This window comes from Rattus norvegicus, chromosome 8 (genome assembly GCF_021556685.1).
Source record: "Rattus norvegicus strain SHRSP/BbbUtx chromosome 8, alternate assembly SHRSP_T2T, whole genome shotgun sequence".
NCBI classification, from domain to species: domain Eukaryota; kingdom Metazoa; phylum Chordata; class Mammalia; order Rodentia; family Muridae; genus Rattus; species Rattus norvegicus.
The window spans coordinates 22,947,429-22,962,036 of record NC_141541.1 but is presented as its reverse complement, the minus strand read 5'-3'; the positions used below and the strand labels follow the sequence as shown (position 1 = coordinate 22,962,036).

Below are 14,608 nucleotides of genomic sequence, written 5' to 3'. Positions count from 1 at the left end.
GTACCTGCTGGCGAGACGTAGCACGGGACACATGTGTTCCAGATGCTTCCCTAGTTTTTCTTCTATTAGTTTGAGTGTATCAGGTTTCTTGTGGAGGTCCTTGATCCACTTGGACTTAAGCTTTGTACAGGGTGATAAGCATGGATCAATCTGCATTCTTCTACATGTTGACCTCCAGTTGAACCGGCACCATTTGCTGAAAATGCTATCTTTTTTCCATTGGATGGTTTTGGCTCCTTTGTCAAAAATCAAGTGACCATAGGTGTGTGGGTTCATTTCTGGGTCTTCAATTCTATTCCATTGGTCTATCTGTCTGTCTCTGTACCAATACCATGCAGTTTTTATCACTATTGCTCTATAATCCTGCTTGAGTTCAGGGATAGTGATTCCTCCTGAAGTCCTTTTATTGTTGAGGATAGTTTTAGCTATCCTGGGATTTTGTTATTCCAGATGAATTTGCAAGTTGTTCTGTCTAACTCTTTGAAGAAGTGGATTGGTATTTTGATGGGGATTGCATTGAATCTGTAGATCGCTTTTGGTAAAATGGCCATTTTTACTATATTAATCCTGCCAATCCATGAGCATGGGAGATCTTTCCATCTTCTGAGGTCTTCTTCAATTTCTTTCTTCAGTGTCTTGAAGTTCTTATTGTACAGATCTTTTACTTGCTTGGTTAAAGTCACACCGAGGTACTTTATATTATTCGGGTCTATTATGAAGGGTGTCGTTTCCCTAATTTCTTTCTCGGCTTGTTTCTCTTTTGTGTAGAGGAAGGCTACTGATTTATTTGAGTTAATTTTATACCCAGCCACTCTGCTGAAGTTGTTTATCAGCTTTAGTAGTTCTCTGGTGGAACTTTTGGGATCACTTAAATAAACTATCATATCATCTGCAAATAGTGATATTTTGACTTCTTCTTTTCCGATCTGTATCCCCTTGACCTCCTTTTGTTGTCTGATTGCTCTGGCTAGAACTTCAAGAACTATATTGAATAAGTAGGGAGAGAGTGGGCAGCCTTGTCTAGTCCCTGATTTTAGTGGGATTGCTTCAAGTTTCTCTCCAGTTTAATGTTAGCAACTGGTTTGCTGTATATGGCTTTTACTATGTTTAGGTATGGGCCTTGAATTCCTATTCTTTCCAGGACTTTTATCATGAAGGGGTGTTGAATTTTGTCAAATGCTTTCTCAGCATCTAATGAAATGATCATGTGGTTTTCTTCTTTCAGTTTGTTTATATAATGGATCACGTTGATGGTTTTCCGTATATTAAACCATCCCTGCATGCCTGGGATGAAGCCTACTTGATCATGGTGGATGATTGTTTTGATGTGCTCTTGAATTCGGTTTGCCAGAATTTTATTGAGTATTTTTGCGTCGATATTCATAAGGGAAATTGGTCTGAAGTTCTCTTTCTTTGTTGTGTCTTTGTGGGGTTTAGGTATAAGAGTAATTGTGGCTTCATAGAAGGAATTCGGGAGTGATCCATCTGTTTCAATTTTGTGGAATAGTTTGGATAATATTGGTATGAGGTCTTCTATGAAGGTTTGATAGAATTCTGCACTAAACCTGTCTGGACCTGGGCTCTTTTGGGTTGGGAGACAGTTAATGACTGCTTCTATTTCCTTAGGAGTTATGGGGTTGTTTAACTGGTTTATCTGTTCCTGATTTAACTTCGGTACCTGATATTTGATTAGGAAATTGTCCATTTCCTGTAGATTTTCAAGTTTTGTTGAATATAGGCTTTTATAGTAAGATCTGATGATTTTTTTGAATTTCCTCTGAATCGGTAGTTATGTCTCCCTTTTAATTTCTGATTTTCTTAATTTGGACACACTCTCTGGGTCCTCTCGTTAGTCTGGCTAAGGGTTTATCTATCTTGTTGATTTTCTCAAAGAACCAACTTTTGGTTCTGTTGATTCTTTCTATGGTCCTTTTTGTTTCTACTTGGTTGATTTCAGCTCTGAGTTTGATTATTTCCTGCCTTCTACTCCTCCTGGGTGTATTTGCTTCTTTTTGCTCTAGAGCTTTTAGGTGTGCTGTCAAGCTGCTGACATATGCTCTTTCCTGTTTCTTTCTGCAGGCACACAGCGCTATGAGTTTTCCTCTTAGCACAGCTTTCATTGTGTCCCATAAGTTTGGGTATGTTGTACCTTCATTTTCACTAAATTCTAAAAAGTTTTTAATTTCTTTCTTTATTTCTTCCTTGACTAGGTTATCATTGAGTAGAGCATTGTTCAATTTCCACGTATATGTGGGCATTCTTCCTTTATTGTTATTGAAGACCAGTTTTAGGCCGTGGTGGTCTGATAGCACGCATGGGATTATTTCTATCTTTCTGTACCTGTTGAGGCCTGTTTTTTGACCAATTATATGGTCAATTTTGGATAAAGTACCATGAGGAGGTGAGAAGAATGTATATCCATTTGCTTTAGGATAGAAAGTTTTATAAATATCTGTTAAGTCCATTTGGTTGATGACTTCTCTTAGTCTGTGTACGTCTCTGTTTAATTTCTGTTTCCATGATCTGTCCATTGATGAGAGTGGGGTGTTGAAATCTCCTACTATTATTGTGTGAGGTCCAATATGTGTTTTGAGCTTTAGTAAGGTTTCTTTTACATATGTAGGTACCCGTATATTTGTGGCATAGATATTTAGGATTGAGGGTTAATCTTGGTGGATTTTTCCTTTGATGAATATGAAGTGTCCTTCCTTATCTTTTTTGATGACTTTTAATTGAAAATTGATTTTATTTGATATTAGAATGGCTACTCCAGCTTGCTTCTTCTGACCATTTGCTTGGAAAGTTGTTTTCCAGCCTTTCACTCTGAGGTAGTGTCTGTCTTTGTCTCTGAGATGTGTTTCCTGTAGGCAGCAGAATGCAGGGTCCTCGTTGCGTATCCAGTTTGTAAATCTATGTCATTTTATTGGGGAGTTGAGGCCACTGATGTTGAAAGATATTAAGGAATAGTGATGATTGCTTCCTGTTATATTCATATTTTGATGTGAGGTTATGTTTGTGTCCTTTTCTTCTCTTTGTTTTGTTGCCAAGATGATTAGTTTCTTGCTTCTTCTAGGGTTTAGCTTGCCTCCTTATGTTGGGCTTTACCCTTTATTATCATTTGTAGTGCTGGATTTGTAGAAAGATATTGTGTAAATTTGGTTTTGTCATGGAATATCTTGGTTTCTCCATCTATGTTAATTGAGAGTTTTGCAGGATACAGTAACCTGGGCTGGCACTTGTGTTCTCTTAGGGTCTGTATGACATCTGTCCAGGATCTTCTGGCCTTCCTAGTTTCTGGCAAGTAGTCTGGTGTGATTCTGATAGGTCTGCATGATATGTTACTTGACCTTTTTCCCTTACTGCTTTTAATATTCTTTATATTTTGTGCGTTTGGTGTTTTGACTATTATGTGACGGGAGCTGTTTCTTTTCTGGTCCAATCTATTTGGAGTTCTGTAGGCTTCTTGTATGCCTATGGGTATCTCTTTTTTTAGGTTAGGAAAGTTTTCTTCTATGATTTTGTTGAAGATATTTACTGGTCCTTTGAGCTGGGAGTCTTCACTCTCTTCTATACCTATTATCCTTAGGTTTGATCTTCTCATTGAGTCCTGGATATCCTGTATGTTTTGGACCAGTAGCTTTTTCTGCTTTACATTATCTTTGACAGTTGAGTCAATGATTTCTATGGAATCTTCTGCTCCCGAGATTCTCTCTTCCATCTCTTGTATTCTGTTGGTGAAGCTTGTATCTACAGCTCCTTGTGTCTTCTTTTGATTTTCTATATCCAGGGTTGTTTCCATGTGTTCTTTCTTGATTGCTTCTATTTCTATTTTTAATTCCTTCAACTGTTTGATTGTGTTTTCCTGGAATTCTTTCAGGGATTTTTGTGTCTCCTCTCTATGGGTTTCTACTTGTTTATTTATGTTTTCCTGGAATTCTTTCAGATATTTTTGCGATTCCTCTCTGTAGGCTTCTACTTGTTCTCTAAGGGAGTTCTTCACGTCTTTCTTGAAGTCCTCCAGCATCATGATCAAATATGATTTTGAAACTAGATCTTGCTTTTCTGGTGTGTTTGGATATTCCTTGTTTATTTTGGTGGGAGAATTGGGCTCCGATGATGCCATGTAGTCTTGGTTTCTGTTGCTTGGGTTCCTGCGCTTGCCTCTCGCCATCAGATTATCTCTAGTGTTACTTTGTTCTGCTATTTCTGACAGTGGCTAGACTGTCCTATAAGCCTGTGTGTCAGGAGTGCTGTAGACCTGTTTTCCTGTTTTCTTTCAGCCAGTTATGGGGACAGAGTGTTCTGCTTTCGGTCGTGTAGTTTTTCCTCTCTACAGGTCTTCAGCTGTTCCTGTGGGCCTGTTTCTTAATATTACTTCATTAAACATACAAACCTCACACCCAAATTCACAAATTGATTTTAATAAATAAAGCACACTTAGATATAAACAGAATCAAGCATCAGGTCAAAGAAAGCATATTGTTATAAACACTATTAAAATTTTTATGATATAGAAATGTTGGATATTGAGGATTTATAGTAGTCAAACAACTTAATTGTAAAAATAAAGCATTAGTTGGGTGCTGGGAAACTGGGGATATGGAAGAATTCATATATGCCGACCATGTGCCACTACAAAGTACAATGTTTGATGGAGAGGTGGAAAAGATAAAAGACCATAGCAGTGCATATATCATAAAGAGATATGGAACCAGCGATATGAAGAAGATGACAGGTGTGAGATATGGCTAAAGCCCATGTCTCAACAGGTTGTTGCCTAGTTGGGTCAGCACGGTTGTGTACAGGCACTTGTAGCTTATACAGATGGAGATTCAGCCCTATAACATGCTGCCCAGTCACTGTAGTAAGCTGACTCTTGGCAATGGATGATTTCTGAGTTGAAGAATGGATTAGTACCTGAATTGCAAATCCTCAACAAACTACTTTGCCACAAATTGTAGCTGAGGACCTGTGCAGGTCAGTCACCTGGTACCAGGTTGATGTCCAAGGCCAATGTTATTACTTTATTTCATATGTGGATATGCATGATACTTTCTGTGTTCTGAAGCAATTATGGTGTATGTTGTCTGTGCTGCTGGTTTACATTTGATGTGGGTAAACTGTGCTGTAACCTAATGACAAGATGATATCTAGATCTGTCCTGCCCCTAGAGATCATGTCTGGGTCTCATGCTACCCCTCAAGACAAAGCCGATGTCAGTAGTCTCTGCAGCAGCCTCATGTTATGATGATATTTGTGCACTGTACTGCCAGTAGGGCCCATATTGATGTTAATGTCCTGAGCTGCCACCTGTTGCCATTGGTGTGTCCTGGTTTGTGTTACCAGGAATGGTCATGTCAGGCCCATGCCTGTTGGGGGTCTGTGTTGATGTTCTTGGCCCATATAACTACCAAAGTAACTCAGATTTCCATCACCTGTGCTGCAGCCTTATGCTAGGTCCATATCTATGGTACTTCCACCACCAGAGGTCATATTGATGCAATGAGCCTGCACTTTTAACATAGGACTCTGGTGATGTCCTGGTATGTGGTACTGTCTAGGGTCATTCCTGGGTCCAAGTTACTGCTACAGTGAGAGTATATCCATAGCCAGTTACTACCAAAGTCCATGTAAATGTCTGTGGACTGTATGGTCACCAGGAGACATCTGAGTGACCTCTTCTGACATGATATTATCTGTTTACCTCTGTGGACCCTGTCAGGGTCTGTTGTCCTACTACAGCTGGGGCCATATTTTTGATTTATGCTGTTGAAAACTATTTAGAAGCCCATGTTCTTCATTCCTATTGACTGTAAAGAACTTGGAAACTATTTGGAAGCTATTTGGCAGTCATCCAAGTGACTTCAGATGCACAGAAGCAGAAAGAGGACATGGAATGTTTCCTTGAAAATCCCTACTACCAATCCAATTGTCTCCCCAAAAGTAACATCATAAACAGGAACCCATTCAAAAGAATGCTTAATCAATGTGATAATGGTGCTGAAATCTAGCTCTCCACTATTGATGGCTTCTGGTAGGTGTATGGGAGGGGAAGAACTCATTACTACTTAAGGAAAAGGTCACTGAGAGTTTGAGCATCCTCCAGTATAAAATATCGATAACACAGATTAGACATTCTTTTTATTAGGAGGGTTACAAGCATTGACACAAAGAAGTAGAAAGATTAAAATGTGAGTGTGATAGGGAAATATGATATGAATACCAAAGAATCCATAAAAATATTATGGTATGGAAAAACAATACAGGTCACTAAAAAGGAAATATTGGGGTTGGGGATTTAGCTCAGTGGTAGAGCGCTTGCCTAGCAAGCACAAGGCCCTGGGTTCGGTCCCCAGCTCTGAAAAAAGGAAAAAAGAAAAAAAAAGGACATATTATTTCCAAGTCAAATCGAAATGGGCACTAGTATCTTAAACGATAATGTATAAATGTATTGTAAGCATCTGCCTGTCCATCATGTATCTTCCTATTTACCCATATAGTTATGAAGACAATATGTAAAATTGATAATAAATGTGTTCAAAAGTGCTCCAGTTATATAGTCTACATATAAGTAATTTAGTTAATAATGAAGATATCTGATGTAAAACATAAAAAAGAATACAAATTTTAGTTTTTGTTCATAGTTTCACAGAATCCAGTCCATTTCTGCCTAGCTCCGTGTGTTTAGGGAGAATATTATGGTTTCATAACTGCTTTACAAAGGAGAAATTTTCATCTATGTTTTCTATTTCACGTCTGTGAAATAAAGGTGATGCAATTAATAGAGAGAATGAGTTATCCTTCCTGTTGTCTCCGGAGTCAAAGGAAAAGTCACTTGAAATTATACTTCCTTAACACAGCAGGCATTATGAAGATGAGAACAATGAAGTAGATAATGGAGCTAATGAGGAAAATTGCTATTAATCACCCATGAGACATGATGCTGTATAATTTAGTGTGAGGTATAAACTTAAAGCATATCCCCAACACTCTCAGAACCAGAAACTCTTGGACCTTTTAAGACATCAGTTCCTGAGGACAGTTATTTAAACTACAATATTTAAAATATATTGCAATCTAAGTTAGAAGAGAGAAAGACATCAACCTTCTTCACTCATCCAAGATATTTATAGCAGACAGGTAAGCATGACCCAGTGTTATAAGTGTGGAAGAATGGTCTTGTCCCTTGCTGGTTATAGCACTCAGGGGAGTGTGTACTCACCTAGACAGCAAGGTAGAGCTTTCCCTAGTTTCAGGTGTTTCATATGAGCTTTCCCCAGTGCATGAGAGCATTAGGTCATGATGCCTCTCAGCCCCAGACTCACAGCATTGAGTTGGACTACTTCAATATTTGTCCAATTGATGAACTGCTAAAGTACATAAATCGGCATGTTCTACATACCCAAACCCCAGGCACCCCATGATACAGAGCAAAAACAGGATAGCAATAAGGAGTCACACTGAGGTTCCAGTAGCAGAAGAGAGAAACCTTGTTAAAGAGCAACTAGCTATTCCAATGAACATTTGCAAGCAAAGAAATGTGAACAAGTGGAAATACTGTGGGACACACTGCGAAACACTACAGCTTCCATAATGATACTTTTTTTCTCAGTTGGAAGGGGATACTGAAATTCAAGGTTGGAGGGCAGATATGAGAGGAGAAGATTGTTTTGCATGATGTGAAAGTCAAAAAGAAAATAGAAAAACTTTAAAAAGACCTTACAAAATTTCTTTCTTAAAGTAAGAGAAGTTAGAAAGTAAGTATGGAAGAGTGAGATATGAAAGAAGCCATTTGGATTTGTTCTTGTTTGTCAAATAATCACATGAACAACACTCAATTTTCACCAAGGTTATAATTACCAGGTTTTATATTCTAGGCAGGTCTGATTTTTATCCATTGACAAATATGTCCCATCTCAATACAGATTTCTCTTTGAAATAGTATGATATTTTCTTGTTTTTTCATACTGTGGAGAAATAAATTTGGGCATAATTTAAGCACTATGACTTATTCTTATACACGATATGTACTAAAACAGAATACAGTTTTCTATAAATTGAATATTATGATATCCAATGTTATTCTAACATTATACTAAAAGATACTTATCTGTCACATGTGATCATGAATTCAATTTTCGTCCTACATTATCCCTTTGAAAGTTCACACCAAATATATGGAACTGAAAAACCAAACAGCAGTTTCAGAATTCCATCTGCTTGGGCTCACTGACAATCACAAACTGCTGTCTCTCGTCCTCACCATGTTTCTCTCCATGTATCTGATCACAATTTTGGGAAACCTGCTTATCATCATGACCATCAGCTCTGGCTCCCAACTACACAATCCAATGTATCTCTTCCTCTCTCTTCTATCAATTAATGACATCTGTTATAATACAGTCATAATCCCCAAAATACTGGTGAACTTACAAGGACAGGACAATAGCATAAGTTACATAGAATGTCTCTCTCAAATCTGCTTTGCTTCAGTTTTTGGTGGCATGGAAAATTTTCTCCTGGCAGTAATGGCTTATGATCGCTATGTGGCCATTTGCAAACCATTGAGGTACACAGTCATTATGAACCCTGTTTTCTGTGTCCTCATTGTTCTAGTCTCCCTTTTGCTTAGCACTATGGATGCCTTAATCCACAGTCTGATGGTTTTGAGGCTTTCCTTCTGTACAGACCTAGAAATCCCCCACTTTTTCTGTGAGCTTGCCCAGATTATCAAGCTAGCCTGTTCTGATACATTTCTTAATAATTTCTTCATATTTGTTGCAGCTTTTTTCATTGTAGGTGTTCCTTTCTGTGGAATTGTATTTTCATATATTTACATTGTGTCCTCGGTTTTGAGAATGCCATCCTCTGGAGGAAAGCAAAGAGCTTTTTCTACTTGTGCATCACATCTGTCTGTTGTTTCCTTGTTTTATGGAACAGGTTTTGGGGTATATATAAGTTCTGCTGTGATAGAGTCCCTTAGAAACACAGCAATGGCTTCCATGATGTACACTGTGGTTCCTCCTTTGCTCAACCCCTTTATCTATAGTCTAAGAAATAGAGAAATGAAGGAAGCCTTGAGAAAATTGATTGGTAGACTCACTTATTCTGTTGTCATATCCTGTGATATCCATGTATCATGTTAGAGAAATTTGGATTAAGAATACATTTAACGAGCAAAAACTCTCCACTTTCTTATAGTGACTAAGATGACTTTAATATCTAATGATTTGGTGTTACCTCAGCTCATGTTAAGATTTGCTTACTTTATAGTATCTAGATTAATCTCCACCCCTTACTTTAGTTCTTAGAAAGTTGCTTTATTGACAGTAGATAGAAATCTACCCTAAAATTACAGTTGTCCTGTGTTGCTATGTAGTAGGCTCTGTTGCTTTATTAGAGTTGTTATACTGTACGTGGTATTGAGAACACTGAGTCCAAACTGCCTTATCAGGAGATGTATGTATTGATATAGTGTACATTTTATAAAATTATGGAAACAAAATTGCCTCTATATGATAGAATTTTTAGTACTGGATAAGCGTGACTTCTTTCTTAGATACTGGACAACTACATAGATATTAGTGAATTTTTTTCTGTCATAATCAGACAATCTATTATATTTTACTTGTTAGAATAATCTACTTTTGCAGTATGTAAATGTTGTCTTTTTGCCATCCCAGCTTTTCTTTATTTACCAGAAGAGTGCTGAGTAAATAATACATTGGTATTACTCTTTTTGTAAAGCATCACCTGTCTCTCTGTTTTGTAGTATTTTTCTCCATCACCTTATAATTGGTTTTGTAAAGAGTTGATGGCCTATAGCACTGAAGGAGAGGAAAGGCAGGAAACATCTGGGCAAAGATCTTAACTCTGGAATCAGGCACAGGAGATTTTATCAGTCAGACAAAGAGGAAGGAAGAGATGCTGAGTCTGAAGAAAAGGTAAAATATTATGAAAAGAGCCTAGATTAGAATTAATGCAATAATGAAGTTGTAGAATCTAGTTGAGAAAGAGCATAAGCTAAAGCCTTAAGTAAAATAAATAATAATTGCCTCTGTGTCATTAGTGGGAAGCTAATTAGATGTCATCAATAAAATTAACTTCATTGAAAACAATATGATTTCAGATACATTATGCTTGAAACCAAATAGGGCAAGGGGCATAATTTCTAAATTATGAATCAGATTCTTACAATACTGAATTACAAGACACTTTTCTTTATAAATACATAGGAATTATGGTATACAGCAGTACACAGTTAATTGTCATTCAAGTCTCCTCATAATTTCCATGAATTCAGGGAATATGCAGATATCAAGTTAAATATAATGCCAAAAGACATAACCCTTCACTCCTTTCCCATGTTACACTAGTGCTTAACCTTGATTAAGTTGCCACATTACATCTCTGTACTGTACAAAGTAGTATACCTAAGAACATGTCTAATTTTTCTGTCATTTAGATGTGATTACATGATGTGGTTCATAATGTATATTAGATACTGCAGAACCAGTAAAAGGAGAGTGTGTTTTCTTCCCAGTTTTGTGAAATATACTTGGCCAAACTATTTTAAAACCATTCCAGGTATTACAGAAAAATCAGAAGTTAAAAAGAAAGTCATGTTTGATATAAATTGTAGACATGGAGTTTGTGATTATTAAGTATAATCCAGTTCTATCACCCACAAAGTTATGTCCATGTAATATATTAAATAAATGTACCTTTTAGAAACATCCCAAATGGAATTTTCTTCACTATGGTCATAATTCAATCATGTTTGTGTTTTTCAGTTAATCATTATGAACAATCTGTTTGTAATAGAAATGAAGTGACATTTAAAATTCTGTACACATTATTATAATGTTATGAAGTTATGTTTTATCTGATGATTTTGCAAAATTAATTACAGTACATAACTTATACATGGTATGGATACCACTGACACACAACTGGATCTATGTGATAGTACTATGTGAGCAATGAATTGCAATTTACTTTTTTGATTATGAGTAACTTGCTAGATGTGTACTGATAACCTGTCAGAGTAAGAATATACAGTGTAATATGTGATCATCAATAAAATATATCTCCTTAAAAATCAGCTAGTTTACATGCATAATGTTTTAAAATTTACAGTGAAAGAACCCTCAGTTCAAGAATATAAAGCAACCTTTACATTAGTGGATTAACATAGAACACTTTTGGCTTTTTTTTTACAAGAACATAGGAAGGAAGGAAGAAAGGGAGGAAAAAAAAGAAATAAAGAAGGGGGGATGAAGGGATGGAGAAGATACATGGCTAGTTACAGTCAATTATTCTTTTATTCTCCATTAAATATCTGCTAATTTTGTGTTTTATATTTGCCATAAGTTTAAGAAATATGTACATGTAAAATTAAATCTGATGCCAAAGATGTAACATTTCAGCAATTTCCTTTGTTCAGTGAATGTTTAACACTGTAATGATTGTCATACTACATTCCTATACTGGGCTTGATTGACTCACTATATACATGCTCAGGTTTCTCTAGAATGCAGAGTATTCTAAAGTATCAGTATATGACACTAGATTCATGTACATACAAGGGAGCACTAAGTACAAAAGTGGATTTTTAATGTGTTTGTTTGTTTCTATGTTTTTGTTTATGTTTTTATGATTTTAAAAATAAACTTAGGGAAAGTAAAGTGGTGAAGTGATCAAAAGGAAATTTGAAGGGAATTATGTAGGATGAATTTGATAAAAGTATATATAATACCTGTAGATTGGCTTGTATCTGCAATTAAAAGGAAATAATTTATTATAATCTGATTTTATGAAATATTTTTTAAAACATTATTTTATTCCATGTACCAATAAATTTCATTAAGTATCTACATGTAGTTTTTTAATGATTACATATTTATGGTTCCTTGTTACATTTGACTGAATACATGTATATTGTATACTGAAATATATGGTTACATTCATTCCTGATTAGACTGTATATGAAGAAATGTGTGAATATGATTCAATGTAACAAAGAGTGCTACAATACAGTAATGAGTAAGTGTGTCCATATGTGGAACACCTTTGAGCAGAAAGAGGGGTTGTGGAAATTATGGAAGATTTGTGGAATCTTAGAAAGCCATATTCGATATGCACAATGAGAAAGTTGTATCTCAGATTAAGGTAAATACAAAGGGTTTTCATTATCCCTGAAAGAAAATTAACTTTTAATATGACAGAAGTCGCAAAAAGGTTTTCATTATCCCTCAAAGAAAATTAACTTACAATATGACAGAAGTCACAAAACTAAACACCAAGTAAAGAAAACAAAAAGACTTAAAAGCTCAGGTTCAGTGTTGATTAAAAATTATTTTGAAAAGAATTGGCAATAGGAATAAATGAGAGTTTCTTTAAGGAAGAAAGCAAAGGAGCAGAGGATGTAATTATAATATATTTTCCCAACATAGTACATTTATTAATGGGAATGTACCTAAGTCATACTTGGTTCTCATTTTTTCATGACTACCCTTCCACCATTGTGCCATCCACACCACTCAAAATATACAACAAGTCCAGTTTATGTTCCCAAATAATTATTAGAGCATATATAAACTCCTAGGAACCATCCTCTTAAAGATGACAGAGTCCTCCCACTCACCACCAGAAGCCATCAGTTATGCAAAGCTACACTTTGGCATTGATGTCACATTTTTTAGGACTGTCCTTAATGGTTTCCTGTCGTTTTTGTGGGGGGAAATAATAATAATAATAATAATAATAATAATAACAATAACAATAACAATAACAATAACAATGATAATAATGTAATGTGATTTTCAGGCAAAGATGTGCATTACTAAATGAAGGTCAAAAACAAGGCATAGCATATTTTATTGGGTACAGAGCATGTAGAAACCAAAAATAATCAAAAAGTATTGTCAGGTTCCTTTGTTATTTATCATAGCTGAATGCTAACTCCCTATTGTTGAAGAGGCATACATTTTTAGATTCAAACATAGATAAGTTAATCTCAAACTAAATAAGGAGCAGAAGATTAGATCATAGACAGGTCTACCTAGTTCTAGTTCCTTTTTAAGCAATACTCACAGAATAGGCAAGATATGCCTTGTGGTCCAAAAGTGACAAAAATTCAAGGGGAAAATAAATCACTTTCCATATGAATCTAAAGTTGACTTCATGCATGATACTGTTATCCTGGCTAAAATCACTTGGACATGGGTGTCATACACCCTATGCTTAAACCTGCTGTAGTTATTTTTTAAGTTCAAGTCGATTTTCTTTTACATATTTTTGCTGCTATTCTTAGATCTAGAGTGCTCTCAATCACAGTCAGCAAAGTTTCTTTTCAATGCAGACAATTTTCAATAGAGAAATTCATTACTTGCCCAAGTGCTGATAATAAGACATTGAGTTTTTATATTTGTGGTTTTGAGCCTAGCCTTTAAGAGCTGAGCCATCTTGTGTGAGAGGGAGAAGTGAGGGTAGCCAGTATAATGTCCCAGATTCCAGGGACACAAGAAAAAGTTCCAGGGACTCACTCCAAAAGTGAGAACATTAGCCAAAATACCCAAAAAGGGTAGATAAAGCCTGTAGATGCCATTTCTTGTGGATAGGCAAGGCCCCTGGTAGAGGAATAGGGCCACCAACCCACCTTAAAAATGTTAATCCAGAATTACTTCTCCCAAAAGGTAATGTAGGAGAGGAGCAGAGACTGAAGGAAAGACTGCCCTACCTATGGATGAATCTCATCTGCAGATAGCAAACTCAGACACTATTGCTGATGCCAAAAGTGCTTAGCGACAATAGCCTGGTATAGGTGTACCCTGATAGGCTCTACCAGAGACTGACCAATACAGATGTGAATGTACACACCCAAACATCGGTCTGAACACATGAACACTAATGGAGAAGTTAGGTCAAGGACTGAAGAAGCTGAAGGGGCTTGCAACCCCATAGGAATAACAAAATGTCAACCAACCAGACACCCCAAAGCCCCCAGAGACAAAATCACCAACCAAAGAATACAGAAAGGCGATCCATGGCTCCATCTGAATATGTAGCATATTCAGAAAAGAACCCCTTGGTTCTCTGTAGGCTCAATGACTCAGGTTAGGGGAATGCTAGGGTGCTGAGGCATGAGTGGGTGCACGGGAGGGGGATCACTCTCGCAGTAGTGGGAGGAGGGGATAGGATAGGTTTTTGTGGATGGGAGGCTGGGAAGAGGAATAACATTTGAAATGTAAGCAAATGAAATAACCAATAAAAAAGAAATTGAGCTCTAAGTCCTAAGAGAGACACATTTATTAGACATTCCATCAGCAAGTCTCAGGGTTAGTGAAGGATAGTGAACATAGCAGAGGACAAATAAAAAGGACACTGAATGATTGAATGCTTGTGGGGAGTTCTGTGCAATGCTCTCTGTAACTGAAATGACATTTGATCTCATGAACTCATAATGACTGGTTACCTGATTAATACTGTAAAAGATTAAGAATGCTAAAAATTTTGCATAGATCAAGTAAACAACCTTCAGGCCCAGCTACTTACTCAAGAGCTTCTAGCTTTGAGTACTTGTTGTGGAGGCAGATTCATTCTATTT

At 36.5% G+C, this 14,608-nt stretch overlaps 1 protein-coding gene across 1 annotated transcript; it reads left to right on the top strand.

The window, feature by feature from the left end:
• Positions 1 to 8,177: 8,177 nt before the first annotated feature.
• Or7g23e (olfactory receptor family 7 subfamily G member 23E) lies at positions 8,178 to 9,146 on the top strand. Its single transcript, NM_001000986.1, is given in 1 exon segment — positions 8,178 to 9,146. A coding segment is annotated over 1 exon segment (969 nt).
• Positions 9,147 to 14,608: the final 5,462 nt, after the last annotated feature.